At 35.4% G+C, this 15,256-nt stretch overlaps 1 protein-coding gene across 1 annotated transcript; it reads left to right on the top strand.

Moving 5' to 3' along the window:
- LOC107085666 (P2X purinoceptor 3-like) lies at positions 1-11,657 on the top strand. Its single transcript, XM_015376139.1, has 12 exons — positions 1-287; positions 2,817-2,952; positions 3,063-3,134; positions 3,387-3,456; positions 4,589-4,673; positions 4,758-4,835; positions 4,968-5,094; positions 6,902-7,038; positions 7,131-7,224; positions 7,859-7,924; positions 8,007-8,084; positions 9,490-11,657. Exons 1-12 carry the CDS (start codon positions 154-156, stop codon positions 9,553-9,555), a joined length of 1,143 nt encoding a protein of 380 aa, XP_015231625.1. The 5' UTR covers positions 1-153; the 3' UTR covers positions 9,556-11,657.
- The last annotated feature ends 3,599 nt before the right edge of the window (positions 11,658-15,256 follow it).

The following is a 15,256-nucleotide window of genomic DNA, read 5'->3' as shown; positions in this document are numbered from 1 at the left end:
AGAACATAATTTTCAGAGAAGAAGACACACCAAGGAAATCATAACTTTTCCGATCTTTGCATTAGAAGCAGGAGAGAGTCATTTTGATCTCCAAAGGTTTAGGTTCAACACCCAGAAAAGAGTTTTCTTGCAGAATAAAGAATCCCTACAGCCATGACTTCCCACGCGTGGAACTTCATGACCAGCTTCTTAACCTACGAGACCAACAAGTCTGTGGTGGTGAAGAGCTGGTCTGTGGGGATCATTAACCGGCTGGTGCAACTTCTCATCATCTCATATTTTGTCGGGTCAGTATTTTTTTTATATATATATCTTTATCTAAACTGTTTCATGCAAAACTTAAAATATTTTAGTATGTAATTTATTTTTCAGCATGAAAAAAAAAAAAAAAACAAAGCTGATGTTTCGTTTTTTGTGAAGATTGTCAGCTCAGGATGTATTCCAAGCTTTGAAATATTTATTTGAGAGAAAACAAAAAACAAAACTGTGACAAAAATGTATTTGTGTTTCTCCCTAAGTCACTGTCTAAACACTGCCTCATCCCTCCTTCACTGCTAAAACAATCTAAAAATAAGTAAATATTTCTTAGATAAAGTTAATTTATCCTTAATTTTAGTAGATAAATATGATGATTTGCCAATGAAGGAGTCTTTTTACTCATAAAATAAGATAATTAGATAATATGCACTTGAAATACTACAATTCAATTGTTTGTTTTTAATTTAAATGTAAATCGTCTTGTTCCGTCGGCAAAGTGTCTGACTTACCTTCTCAATTCAAGAACGAGTGCACTTATTTAGAGAAATAAAATCCTTATTTCAATTTTTTGCAGTATTTATTCAGCTGTACATTTAAACTCTTGATACCTGTACTACTTATTAATGCTTAAAATTTATATTCTAAAAATAATAAAGCTAAATATTCAGTGCTATAAACTCTAATTTGCTGTCCTACTAATTTCTTTTTTGTTACACGAATGTTTCAGATCCATAAACAAATGTTGGGACATTTAAAGATAAAAAAAATATATAAAATATTGTTTTCAGAGGATTGATTCTTCTTATTTGATAGATAATATAAATGACCTTTCGTCTTTGTGAAAAAGTATTCACCCTCATTGCCATATCATTAAATGGCTGATTTACTGCTATAAGAACTAGAAAGCATGTAGTATTTAAAGGATCCATAATTTCTGTCTGGAAATTCCCTGGCAGAATTGATTGCCATCAGTTGGACACGCTCTCTGAGAGAAATCTATTGTTTTGGACGTCTTCCTGCTAAGACACTGTCATAGAGCTCAACGTTTTCCTCAGCCTGAGATCTGCTCAGCATTCATATTATTCTTAGTCTTAGACTTAGACAAACTGTATTGTCTGTATTTCGTTGCCTACAGCTTATAACAGTGTGATTATATTGCAGTTGGAGTCAGATAAACATCACCAGCATAAAGTGCAGCAGTTATTAGAATGTACACAATGTAGGAGAAAAAAAGAAAAAAGTAATGGTGCAAAAGTTGTGTCCTATTTAAAAGGATTATAAAAGTTGGTAGTGCAAAAGTGAATTTAGTTTAATTCAAGCAGGCCTACAGCTACAGTATCCAGGAAGCCCACAGGGATCAGAATTACCCAACTGCCTTTCCTTTCCTCTTGAGAGTTAAAATCAATAGTACTACGACTATTCTATTAAAGAACATTTAATCAAAATTTAACATTTTACATTTAAATCAATACATCAACATTTTAACAATTTATATAGTTTTAAGTTGCTAATACTGTAGATGGAGTAGCGATATAATCTAAAATAATGAGGCATTTCTGATATGGTGCCAGCAATGTTAGCGTGAACATTATCATATATTATTTAATATGTAATTACAACAGTTTGCCAACAAATGACATTGCATGGACTGATATGCTAAAAGTGTTTTAAAGGCTTGATTACAATACTCGCACTACACCCTACTTCTCTCTGTGAAGCGTATACATTCCCTGTAAAGCGGTTCATATTTAATAGGTAAATTTTTCTTGAAATTATTTTTTTTTTCCCCCTGTTCTGCGTAGGTAAGACAATTTGGCACAAAAAATAGAATGAAGGTTTAATGTTGAATCTATTACCTCAAACAAACCAAATTGCTAATTTGAGAACTGCTGAAGAACTTGGCCACATGGTAACGCCTTAATAAAACTTATAAACTATGTCTCTAAAACAATAGTGTCCAAATTCAGTCCTAAGGGCTGCTATCTTACATGTCAAAACTTTCTTCAAGAAAGAAAATCAGCAGCAGCAGATTATAAAGCTTAGCTGAGGCAAAAGAAACAAGTAACACGCAACTTCTTCCAAATGTAGTGGAGTAGAAAGTACAATACTTGACTTTGTAACGTAGAGGAGCGACAATTAAAAGTACCCCAACCGAAGTGTGAGGATTAGCAGAGAGGATGAGGTGGGGTGGATGATCAGGATGAAGGAAAGTGAGATTAAATTGGTTATGACTATATAATCTGAGTACCTTATAAAGCCCCATTCATACCATTTATTTGCTAAAAATTCCTTTAATAAGTTTAGCTACTCTTGAAGTCTCCTCGATTTTCTGATTTAAAGGTAAAACCAGCAACCACACATCTAGAGGAAAATTCATTTAAAACATCTGCATCATGAAGATTTTTTCGTAACCCGTTATACAAGCTGGAGTGACATTTTAGAACAGATTAGCAGAAATCCTCCAAACATAGAGCTGATTTCACAAATGTTTTTTGCTGACTGAAAGGCAAGATCTGAAACTGAGCCTAACCTTGTATGTTGCTTTATTTGTCATGCAGCTATGTCTTCCTGTATGAAAGAGCTTACCAGGTGGCCGATACAGCCATCGAGTCATCCGTCATCACTAAAGTCAAGGGCTTTGGCAAAATTAATAGCAAAATAATGGATGTGGCAGACTACATCCACCCTCCTCAGGTGTATAACACAAAACTACACACTTAAAGTCCTTAGAAAAAGCAGTAACCACAACTACTTGTTCTGAATGCATATTTACATCAACAAATGTGTGCTGTGGTGTGTTTCAGGGTGAAGGTGTGTTTAGCATCATCACTAATATAATAACCACTGACAACCAGGTACAAGGAACATGTCCAGAGGTGAGGACACATTTAGAACATTTTAAACCTGGATTTTCCTCATTTTTATCAGTTAACTTGGAAAAACCTTTTCTTAATTTATCAGTCCTGGTGGTAAAATAGTGAATGGTTGCTGAATGTTACTGTTTGTCCTGTAAAACCCCTATCTAAACATACTACTTGGTTTTATTTTCATAGGTGTGCAGATCTTTTTCAAACATAAGAGAAACTGATATACTAGATGTTCACGTTTTCTCTCTGTTTTCATTTCAGAAAGACACAAAGTTTAACTGTAGCACAGACGAAGACTGTGAGAAACATCTTGACTCCAATCAAGCCAACGGTGAGCCTAACATTTGTGGATATAAATCTACTTTGGTCTGTGAGCTGGGAAGCAATATACGTTTTCAAGGGGCACCTTCTTTGTCAATAAGCATAAACTAAAAGCTAGATATGAAGATCCCTAATGTGGACAAGATGTAGACAGTCCACATTTACATAGCAGGTCATATGCTGATGAAGGTTCTCAGTCATCCAGGTCATAGTCATTCCGTAAAAATTAAAAAAATATCCACTGGACTTGGTTTTCAAGATTTGAAGACGTTTCACATTTGCATGTTTCCAAGCAATACAAGGCCTTATCCATATAAGACTCAAACTCACTGCGGATCCAGACATTTGAATTGAGAAAGCTTCCTGGAGAGGTGGCGAAACGTCTTCAAATCTTGAAAACCAAGTCCAGTGGATATTTTTTTAATTTTTACGGAATAGCAGGTCATACATTTGGAGCTCTAGCCAGAACATTGTCCCAGTGCTGTAGAAGGAAATAGTTCTAAGTTCTCATTACGGCTGTATGGGTTTACCTCATCTTTATGTTGCTCAGATGTATAAAATTCCAATAAACTGCCCATGAATAGATAGGCTATCAACTGCACTAATATTGGCAGAAGAGCAAAATGTAGATTTAAATATAAAGCATATTGATTTAATAATGGTGCAACTAATTTAAGATGCGCAAATGTGCCTCCAAATCAGGACTCCAGGCCTCTATTTCACTTCATTTATTTTTTGCTTTTTTAACTTTATGGTTATTTGGACAAGGGAAAGATCCCCTGCCATGTATTAAAACTAATTCATTAACACATTTATTTACAGACCAAAGTTGTTACTTGCTAAATTCTCGTATAAAAGCTGCACATTTTATTTATATATACATGAGACCCCAGGCCTGTTAGGGCAGCCACATGTGTCATGTGGAAACATGTTATATATGTTAATTTATTGTAATGCTCAACTTTGCTTCCTGTGTTTGTTAGTGACTTGTAATTACACCACTAATGTGTTCTGGTTTCTATTGTGGATGTCCCAGGTTTCTCATCTTAGACACATAAACTGTCCTGTGGAAATGTCCCCTTACACAGCCTTTTTATTATTCATCACAAATTGGCAATAGATTTCTGTCTTTTCTCTAAAAGGTAGAATAACAGGTGTATGCAACACACCTGTTGGTTACTGTGAGATTGAAGGATGGTGTCCAGCAGAGGATGACAAAAAGAACACGTGAGAGTCAGCCACACGCACACAGGTTTGCACATGCCTGATTTATTTCTGTCACTAAAATCTTAATGTTATTACCGTCTACAGGACGACAATGGCTGAATTTGTGAATTTCACTATTTTTATCAAAAACAGCATTCGCTTCCCCCTCTTCAATGTCTCCAGGTGGGTCATTTCTATTTCCTAAAAATAGTTTTCTTAGCTTAGAATAAGTGTGAAGCAAAAGTGTTAAAACAATCAGATGTATAATTTCAAAATCTGATCCTTGATATGTGTGTAAACCTTTTCTTTTTTCAGAGGAAATATTCAAGGAGATAATTTCAAGTGCCGCTATGACAAGCTCACAGATTCTTTCTGTCCCATCTTTCGAGTGGGCTATATTCTGAATGAACTACAGCAGGATGTGGAGAAGCTTGCATCAGAGGTCTTATATTTCTCCTTATCTCAGAGCTAAATGGTTCGATCAAACATGAGTCTGGTTTATTTTGTATGCTTGGGAAAAGCAACTGACCTAAACGTTGATATGAAAAATTTACAACCTGAGTAATGTCTAGATTACTTTTTAATAAATAGAGATATTTAAATTACAGGAAACTTCACCTTCAATTTAGAAAATGACTGAAAATAAGGACTCAAAAACCAAATTAGTAAAAAAAAAAAAGACATGTTTTACGATATTATCCTCATATATTTACCTACAAGATAACTTGAAAAAAGAAGAACCAAGCTGTAGAAACACAAAACATTTCATATGTTTCTGCTGTTCTGAAATTGGACCTAAGTTAGCAGGATAATATACTTACCAAATGCTAGGGACATCAGAATGGGGCTAACCAGGGGAATGGGGTGTACCAGACTATGGGAGGCAGACTAATTAACACAGAGAGAATATAGAGAGATCTGAACCAATCCACAAAATGATAATACGGACTAACACCAATTCAAGAGTAACCAAATAAACCAAATAACCAGAAAAAAAATAAAAAAGGACAGAACTGAAAAGCAAATACAAAGCACTAAAGCTTTAAGCTACCAGACAACTCCTTAACAAACAAACCAAAATTGTTAAAACTAGTGTTGTGCCGATGCCATTTTTTGGCACCGATACCCAGAGATGGGAAGTAACGAAGTACAAATACTTCGTTACTGTACTCAAGTAGATTTTTCTGATATTTCTACTTTACTTTTTTTTATGTCGACTTTTTACTTCTACTCCTTACATTTTTACACAAATATCTGTACTTTCTACTCCTTACATTTTAAAAAAATTGGCTCGTTACTTTAGTTTTGAATCGTTTCAATGGAGTTACCGTTATTATTTTTCACGTCATCAATACCAAATTCAATCTAATTGGATGGGAATCTACGTTGCATTTGACGCACCGCTACAAGATGAATCGACAGATTCGGCGGTATTCATTGGCGGCAAATCATTGCAGCTTGGTGGCGGTGGCGTTAGCATAGTAGCATGGACGACGAGATGATTGAAAATGAACACAACTGAGATCTAGTCCTATTGGCAGACATCCATTTAAAATGTAGGCAACGGCATGAAAAAAGTGGTTTCTACTTTATTTACAAGCCTGTACTTTGTTACTTTTACTTGAGTAAAGAAGTTTAATCAGTACTTCCACTTTTACCAGAGTATTTTTTAACACAAGTATCTGTACTTTTACTCAAGTACGGAAAGTGAGTACTTTTGCCATCTCTGCCGATACCGATACCTGGCTGTGTAGTATTGGCCGATACCGATACCATAATAATGTAAAATAATTGCCATCATGGCTTTGTCAAGCTGCTGCCTACCTTTGTGAAGCAGGAAAAACTCTAATACAAAGTGAATCCAGTAGAACTTTTTATTGCCTACCAGGAGTGGGTGACAATAGTTGAATAAACTTATGGCTCTCAAAATGGTATCGGTGCCCTATTTGTTGGTACTCGCCGATACCGATACCACCATTTTAGGGCAGTATCGGGGCCCCGTCCGATACTGGTATCGGTATCGGTGCAACACTAGTTAAAACACAAAAACATTTGAGAAACAAAAAAACTGACTATAAGAAACTGAGAGATTTAAGTCAAAATCAGAATTTTTATACATTTATCGTATAGTCTGCATCCCTAAGATATACTGTAGGGATAAACATGTCTGTCATAAAAAACTGTGTTTTAAAAAGGAGTTTTTTTATTTCACATCTTCTAAGCTTTATTGTCTACCTTTTATTTGACAGGGTGGTGAAATAGGAATAAAAGTCGAGTGGATTTGTAACCTGGACGAAGCTCTCGACTCCTGTGTTCCGCGGTATTCGTTTACTAAATTGAACTCTCCTTTCGAGAAAAACAAAGTCTCAAAAGGGTATAACTTCAGGTAGGCTACGGAGGGATATTTTTGTGGGATTCTCCTTACCTTTTTTTTTTTCTTGATGCTTAAGAACACCTTATTCTTGTCATTGAATCCAGATTTGCCAAATACTACAAAGCATTGGATGGAACAGATTTTAGGACTCTTCACAAAGCATTTGCAGTTCGTTTTGAAGTCATGGTGACTGGCACAGTGAGTTTCATGAACAGCTTTTTCTGAAGAGAAAGGATGTCCACTGAATACCATTTCAAAATGTTTGTTTTTTTAAAGACCAGCTAAATCTAAATAAAAACACAATATAATTTATTTGCTTTATGTAAATGCTTTATGTCACACAATTTCCCCATTGTGGGACAGTAAAGGGATTTTCTATTCTATGTGTTTTCTTAATCACTAGCTGGCTTCCTGTCCATCATTGGTCACTTTGAAAAAAGAGGAACAAACCACCCTTCACACAAACATCAATCCATTTAATACTAATCGCAGAGCGACTTAAGGACGCACAGGACAGACAACCATCTATCCTCTATCATCTTTTGTTTGAGGGTGTACGTGTGTTTAAGTAACAGTGGAAGCAAAAAGAAAAGCTCTGGTTTTAAATATATATGTACCTTTAAACTGTTGCTATTTAAGCAAGATATGATAAATATTGTTTCTTTATAATTAAGTTATTGCACACGGCTAATATTTAACACTAAGACTGTAGCCTTTATGTGAGTTATTAATTTTTAAGAAATAAAACAAAATAATTGAACTTGTTTGGAAAAAGAGCCTGATTTGATTATGTCCTAAAATTGTGATATATCTTCCTCCATTTGTCTTCCAGGCAAGAAAATTCAGCTTAATTCCAACAGTGATAAATGTGATGGCGGCTTTAACCTCGATTGGGATGGTATGAACTTCTGCCATGTGGCTAGAATGGGCCGTTTTTTTAATTGCCAGATTTTAACATGTATTTAATCCTTGTCTGACAGGGTACTGTTCTCTGTGATCTGGTTTTACTGAACTGTATCAAAGGAGCTGCGCAGTATAAAGAAAAGAAGTTTGAGGAGGTAATTGATTACAAATACAGTGAAGTAAGAATGCCGAGAGAAAGAGAGAAGTGTTGATTAAAAGCCAAAGAGTAGCAAAATATAATTTCAGAAATAATATTCTGATGTCAAATTAAATATTTTGAAGATAATTACAAACTTAGAGAACTGTGAGCCATGCAAAACTTTATTTCATGTGGCATCATATCAGCTCTTGACCAATGCATATAGGTGGTTTAGAGACATTCAACATTACATCCGTGAGTGTGATGCAAAAAATAAAACAATGCAGTGCTTTAAAGCACAATTTCACGTCATGTCTCTGTGTGTGGAAACCCGGTGGATAGGTCTGAAATTAGCATTCACCAATAGAAACATTGGCTGACTATTGGGTGAAGGGTAACGTTTTGATGCACTGTTAGGACTTTTTATTAGCAGTTTTGTTGACCTCTTTAGCTCCAACAAGAGGTACTATAAATGATTTCTGATGAAATTTTGTTTGTTTAGTTTTATGAATCTGTAGGAACAATGTGAAACTTTATTGGGCTTAACAAACTCATGATTCAATTCAATTCAGTTTATTTATATTGCACCAATTCACAAAATATGTCATCTCAAGACACTTTACAGAGACAGTTCAACCAGATCTTACAGTCAGATTGATTCAAACTTTTCTATCTAAGGAAAACCAGCTGATTGCATTGAGTCAAAGACTTGAAAGTAATCCTGCCATCAAGCATGATTGTAGCGAGAGTTGAGAGGAAAAACTCACTTTTAACAGAAAGAAACCTCTAGCAGAACCAGGCTCAGTGTGAGCGGCCATGTGCTGAGGCTGACTGGGGTTCAAGGAGACAGAATCAGACATAGAAAAAGAAGAAGAGATACAAAAGGCAACCGTCAACCAGCTCCACAGGTGGCCCCGGCCAGGAAACACACAGTGAGGCAGATGAGCTCCGAGCCAGCCCCCATATCAGAGAATAAAAGAGACCCTCAATAAACTTCATAAAACACATTATAGATGGGTGATGAAACTGTATGGCAGGCCTTCTCCTTACAGGGCTGAGTGACTGATATAGACTTTGCTCTTCTGGAAAAATGGTCAAATATTCCCATAAACATGCGTATAAACTTTGTACAAAACTTTCCTTGAAGAATTGGAGCTGTTGTGCCAACAGCCAGAGCTACAGTAAAGCCTTTGGTTTTAAAAATGAGATGTCATTAACATCCAGATGTCTTTGAACATACATGACCAACTACTTTTACAGAGCCCCATTAGACATATTTCAAATTGTGGATTCAATTGTTTTAATTGTTTAAAAGTGTCATCTTTCTCCTGAAAAATGACACTTTTAGCAAAAGTGTCATTCCACTCAGTTGTGTCTGTTGTGTTTGTATTGGCAAGTTTTTAATTATTTTGTCTTTTCAGGTGTCAGAAGCTATGATTCGTGCAGCCCTCACCCCAAGCCCAGGAAGTCAGCTGTCGGTCAAATGAGGAAATACCTGCTCCTCTGATTCTCTGCCACTCTGCAATTTGAGAGAAACTGGAAAAATCTCATGACTTTTCTGTCTCTTTACTGTAAAATAATTCATACTATTTCCTCCAGCGCTCAAGATCATGTTGGTTTGTGGATATTTAATAATGTGAGTAAAGTTGATCATAAGAAGATAAGGAAGGAAGAATATGACCCATAAGTAGTTCACAGTAGTTTGTAGAAGACTGGAGTTGGGTTTACCCAAAGTAGAACAAAGGTCTCCCTTTGCTAAAAATCGATGATCTTTTCCACAATTTGTCTCCTTAGCACCAAAACCTTAAATGTGATCTATTGGAAATGTTTGACAAAGGCCAACATAATGTAGTCTTTATTTTAAAAGGTTTGGTGCAAGCTTTTCAGTGACCGGAGTCAACGCCATGCTTTCACTGCAATAACAACTTCAAAGAATAATTTGACCAGCTTTTTTACAACAAAGGACTAAAATTTGTACTCATTCTTCTTTGCAAGGTACCCAAAGCTTTGTCAGGCTGGATAGGAAGAGTTTGTTGAAACATCAGTCTCTAATCCTTGCATCAGGGCCTTGATTTGGCTATTTTAACACATGACTATGCTTTTATGTCTATATTCTCTGCCCACTAAATGCCTTGAGATAAACTGAAAACATGGCTGCTGATGGTCTTCAGTCAGTAATGTCTTTCTTTTACATTTTTCTTATCAATAGGTTTTACATTTTAAATCATTTTCCCTCCTGCTGCACAATTATGATCTTGTTTATGCTACTGTTAGAGATAGAATCCCAATAAATCTGCTAAAGTTTGAGGTTCTAACTAGACTAATGAAAGGCACTCCATGGAGTATTACAGTTTAAAACATCCTTTATTTTATTAGGACATTTGAATGATTTCATTATTATGTGCTTTGGATGTTTTCAAGCACTTAATGAGCAAATAAGTTCAGTGAATGTAGACGTGCTATTGTAATTGATCAATCTAAATTATTTTAGTTACAGTGATGTTACTTCATTTAATTTGTTTGTTTTAGGATTATTTATGGTTATCAGTTTGATTTCTTTCTTAGGATTATTTAGAATGGATAAATTACCTGTTTGTAAATCAGTTAAAAGCCTGTGTTAAAAACATTTTAATAAAAAATGAAATGGAATTTATACAAGTTAAAAAATTTTTGTAGAATAGAAGAAAATGTTTCATCTCAAGTAAAGATTTTGCTTCTCTTGCTGCCCACAAATACTAGTGTCCATCCATGTTTGTAGGAGGGGGGGGAGGAACAATGGAGTGTGAGTCATAATTGCTGCACTTCAGGGTGAATATGAGATGTTTTTCTGTGTCCGCTAATGGACAGATGCTTAACCCTTTGTCAGAGGAAATTCTAGAGAAAAAGACACGAGTCATTTTCTTTTGTTCATTTCTCAGCTCTCCCCCAAAATCTTTTCTTTCAACACAAAGTATGCCGTTTCCATTTGCTCGGGTCTCTCTATGCATTGGGTCTCCTCCCTTTCTGCCAAATCGCTATACCATAAACTCAGCAGACACAGAAAAACTTTCTGTCAGTCTATTGTCTATTAAATTTACCTTGGAGAGAGCCTACAGACAAGTTAATATTATTATAACCAATTTAATGCATGCATTAGGATACTAATTAGACTAATTAGTGCTCTGTCTCTCTGAATGATGATGATAAACGTTAAACTAAATTAAGTGTCTGATCTTATCTCTGACTAATACATAGTCTGATGATTACAACACTATAAAAAGAAATAGTGCCGAACTAATTCTGTTTAGCGCCTCTAAATAAATAGCCCATACATATTTGATTAGGAGGTGTATAATCATATGTTATAAGTCCATGACTTGACAGCTTAAAAAATGCTTTGTGATAAGTAAACATGTGATAAGAGAATATGCTATATTGTGGCAAAGGGTTATGTGTCCATTCTTGTTCAGGTGGGACAAATAGGGTATATGGAACAGCAAACATGGGTCTTGATGGCCAAGTATTGTCACTATTCATTAGTATTTATTTGATTGATTTAATCTATGGTTTAATCTACTCAGGGTACATCTTTGGTCATTTATGTGAAAGTTTCTGAGGTTCATCTATGTGAGATTAAAGAGATACAGCAATCCGTCCTAGTTCTTTTAGATTTCTGTTTTTTTCTTCAATGGTTTGATGAAAATAGCAAGCTTTAAAATAAAGACATTTAACACTTTTTCAGGTGTGCAGATGATCCCCTGTTCTGTGGGAGGAATAAACAGAATCATGAAGACCCGTAAAAAACAGTTTGTCATGCAGACAGCTGTGCAGAACTTTAAAGCAGGATTATGTTATATAATAGAACCATTGCTTCCTCATCAGACAAAGCATATTTCAAGTCATCATCATAAAAAGGGAAATAAAGCCGAAGTGCAAAAACTCAAAGACATGGCTGTCCACTTTAACTCATTGGGCAAAGAGGGCATTGGTTAGAGAAGCAGTAAAAATACGAGATCCAAAGCAAAGGTGAAATAATCTACTGCAAAAGAAATGGATGACGGGAAAGAGTCATTGATCTTAATGTTAGAGGAACTAAGTAAAGTGAAGAAGCAGAAGGAAATAAAGTGAGGCAACTGAAGGCTGCGATCCAATAAAAGAACAAGAAGATTGAAGATCTGTGTGAATTTGTGAACAGAAAACAGAAAACTATTTAAAAAGAAACAAGCAAAAGGGTATACCCTTTGGAGTAAATATGAATTAGCATCTCACAAGAACAAATGCTGCAATTGCAATAAAAGCAAGAATCATGGAAAATGAAAGAATCTTCAAGACACCTGGACAACAAACTGTAAAGCAGTGATAAGATGGAGGGTAAAACAGAACGGATGGATGTTTTGGTTATCAGAGACATGCAAGATCTGGATCAGTTTCAAGGAACTGGTGATCACATTAAAGAAAATAAGTGGTTGGACGTGTCATTGGTATATTTCTCTTTATTTTATTGGTTTAAAAACAAAAAAAATAATTTTCTCTAGAAAACTAGAAAAATGAAAATTGTACTTTATGGATTTACAAGAATAAGAAATTGCATTGATTCAGAGACCTGCCAATATTAGATAATTCATATGACTTGTGAGTGATATTCTGAAGATAAATATAAAACAGAAGGTAAGTTAATTGATCTATTTTAACAGGAATTTTTACAGCAATTTTCCAAAAATAAAATTGGCAATATTATTTCCCCAGAGAGTTCAGCAGTGTTCTGTTAGCAACCTTTTATATTCCACCTTCTGCATGTGATGTAATCAGTTTTGTTGTTGCTAAGCTGCAGACACAACAGCCAAATGCATTTATTTTAATAACTAGTCATTTTAATCATGTCTCACTCTCTTCTACAATGCCAACGTTCCAGCAGTTTATCAGCTGCTGTACCAGAGAAAACAAAACTTTGCACTTGTTTTATGCTAATGTCAATAACTCCTACATCTCTTAAGTAAGACCCCATCTTGGGAAAATCAGATCACAATCTTGTTTTTCTCTGATCAGATTATAAGCCACTTTAATAGAGACAACCTGCATTACAAAGAACTGTAAGAAGATGGTCACAGGAAGCTGAAGAAGCCCTGCAAGGTTGTTTTGAGGCTACAGACTGGGATGCACTGTGTCACCAACATGGAGAGGACATCAATGTTATGACTGAGTGTGTGACTGATTACATAAACTTCTGTGTAGATAACGCCATCCCTACCATAGATTAGGGCTGGGCGATAAATCAAGCTGATTAGATTAATTCATGTTTTTAAAAGTGCACAAATTGAAATTTTGCTAAATCGTAAAACTTCTCTTCTTCTGCATTTTTTACTTAAGTGTTTTCTTCTGCCGCCTCTTTCCTCCTTCCGCTTGATAGCATGCTGTACTGTTTACTCACGCCATGGTAGCTGCCCAGTCTGAAGGGTTGGTACCCAGAAAAGGGATTTGTGTTTCGTTGATTATATGGAAGTGGTACGGCATTGACAAGGCCAATGTGGAACAGACTACAGTAGTGTGCAACTAACTTGTTTCAGCATCTCCAGCAAAGGCACCCCACAGAATGGGAGCAGGGCTCTCAGCTTTGGGAGTGCAACGTCAGTAACAAGGGGCAAAGACAAACACGACCACGACAAGAAAAGACCACAAACCCTGGCCGTCTCATTTTCTAAAGCGTNGATTATATGGAAGTGGTACGGCATTGACAAGGCCAATGTGGAACAGACTACAGTAGTGTGCAACTAACTTGTTTCAGCATCTCCAGCAAAGGCACCCCACAGAATGGGAGCAGGGCTCTCAGCTTTGGGAGTGCAACGTCAGTAACAAGGGGCAAAGACAAACACGACCACGACAAGAAAAGACCACAAACCCTGGCCGTCTCATTTTCTAAAGCGTGCCATCCGAAAAGCTTAGTGTGCGATGGAAGCAGATGACCGATGCTGTAGCTGTTCATATAAGGATGGACATGGTGCCTAGTGACAGAGTAGAGAAGCCTGGCTTCTCCAAAATATGACCCGGTGAGTCAAAACACAACAACCGCTCTGTGAAAAGGTGGACTCTGCTTTGTTATTTGCAACTACTACAGACCTTTGGTTCTGTCTATCTCTTCAGCCCTACATGAGTTTAACTGTGCATTATAACAATGTGAACTGGGCTCTCAACAGCTGCTGTTTACAAACCACCTATTTTCCAGAAAATAAATACAAGTTATTGACTGTTCGATAAATTCTATATTTCTGCAAATGAGTCTCTTTTTTTTCTTGCATCTGTACTGAATATATAGGTGTACATTTTTTACTGATAAAAAATCTGTACAATTATTGTTGGGTAAACATTTGTGTTACTTGCACAAGATGTTATGAAGTTAAGTTTAAATTTTTTTTCAATGCCTTTATTGTTGGCTAAAAATTTGCTACTTTGCACAAAATATTTCTGAATAAAGTAAACCTAATTTAAAATACAAGTATGTATTTTTTAATACTTATATTTAAATCGGTTAAAATCTTAAATCATCACCAAGATTTTATTCTTTAGCCACATCGCCGAGCCCTACCATGGATCACAAGTGGTCTGAAAGCAATTGCTCAACAAGAAAAAACAAGCCTTTAAGAAGGAAGACAGGGAAACATGAAAGACGAGTCAGAGATAATATAATTAATATTAATATTAACATTCAGATTAAAAACTAATCAAACTAAACTCAAACTGGAGCAGATATATACAAGTTATATATTTCACAAATAAATAATATCATAAACACAAAGTTTTATATTAATACATTATAAGATAATATTTTATAGATATCATATATTTATATAGTATGTTAGTTTTCAGTATTTTAAAGTATTGCTCTATGATAATGAGTATTATGGTTCATAGAGGAAAATTAGTTGTAATGTGACCTATTGAAAACTAATGAGCATTTAAAAACTGCAGACTTTACATGAATCTCTGTCCCTTAATTTTAAAGCCTAGTTGAATGTGCAAGAAAACTGAACGCTAATTGATAATACTTTTGTAAATACATAATCAAGTGGAAGAAGCTGGGTTCTTCAAGCTATTCCTTTTTCAGATGCCAATTGTAAAAACTTAGATAGATAGATAGATAGATAGATAGATAGATAGATAGATAGATAGATAGATAGATAGATAGATAGATAGATAGATAGATAGATAGATAGA

The sequence above is a fragment of the Cyprinodon variegatus genome, unplaced genomic scaffold (genome assembly GCF_000732505.1).
Source record: "Cyprinodon variegatus isolate N-32 unplaced genomic scaffold, C_variegatus-1.0 Scaffold130, whole genome shotgun sequence".
In the NCBI taxonomy this organism is placed as follows: Eukaryota; Metazoa; Chordata; class Actinopteri; order Cyprinodontiformes; family Cyprinodontidae; genus Cyprinodon; species Cyprinodon variegatus.
The sequence above is the reverse complement of the archived record's forward strand: the minus strand, read 5'-3'. Positions and strand labels throughout refer to the sequence as shown.

Bases quoted from the DNA above. Each gene is read 5' to 3' on its own strand.
- LOC107085666 (XM_015376139.1), top strand. From the start codon at position 154: ATGACTTCCCACGCGTGGAACTTCATGACCAGCTTCTTAACCTACGAG. The intron at 5,095-6,901 runs GTCTTATATTTC...TTTATTTGACAG, and splicing joins TGGAGAAGCTTGCATCAGAG to GGTGGTGAAATAGGAATAAA. The intron at 7,225-7,858 runs GTGAGTTTCATG...TTTGTCTTCCAG, and splicing joins AAGTCATGGTGACTGGCACA to GCAAGAAAATTCAGCTTAAT.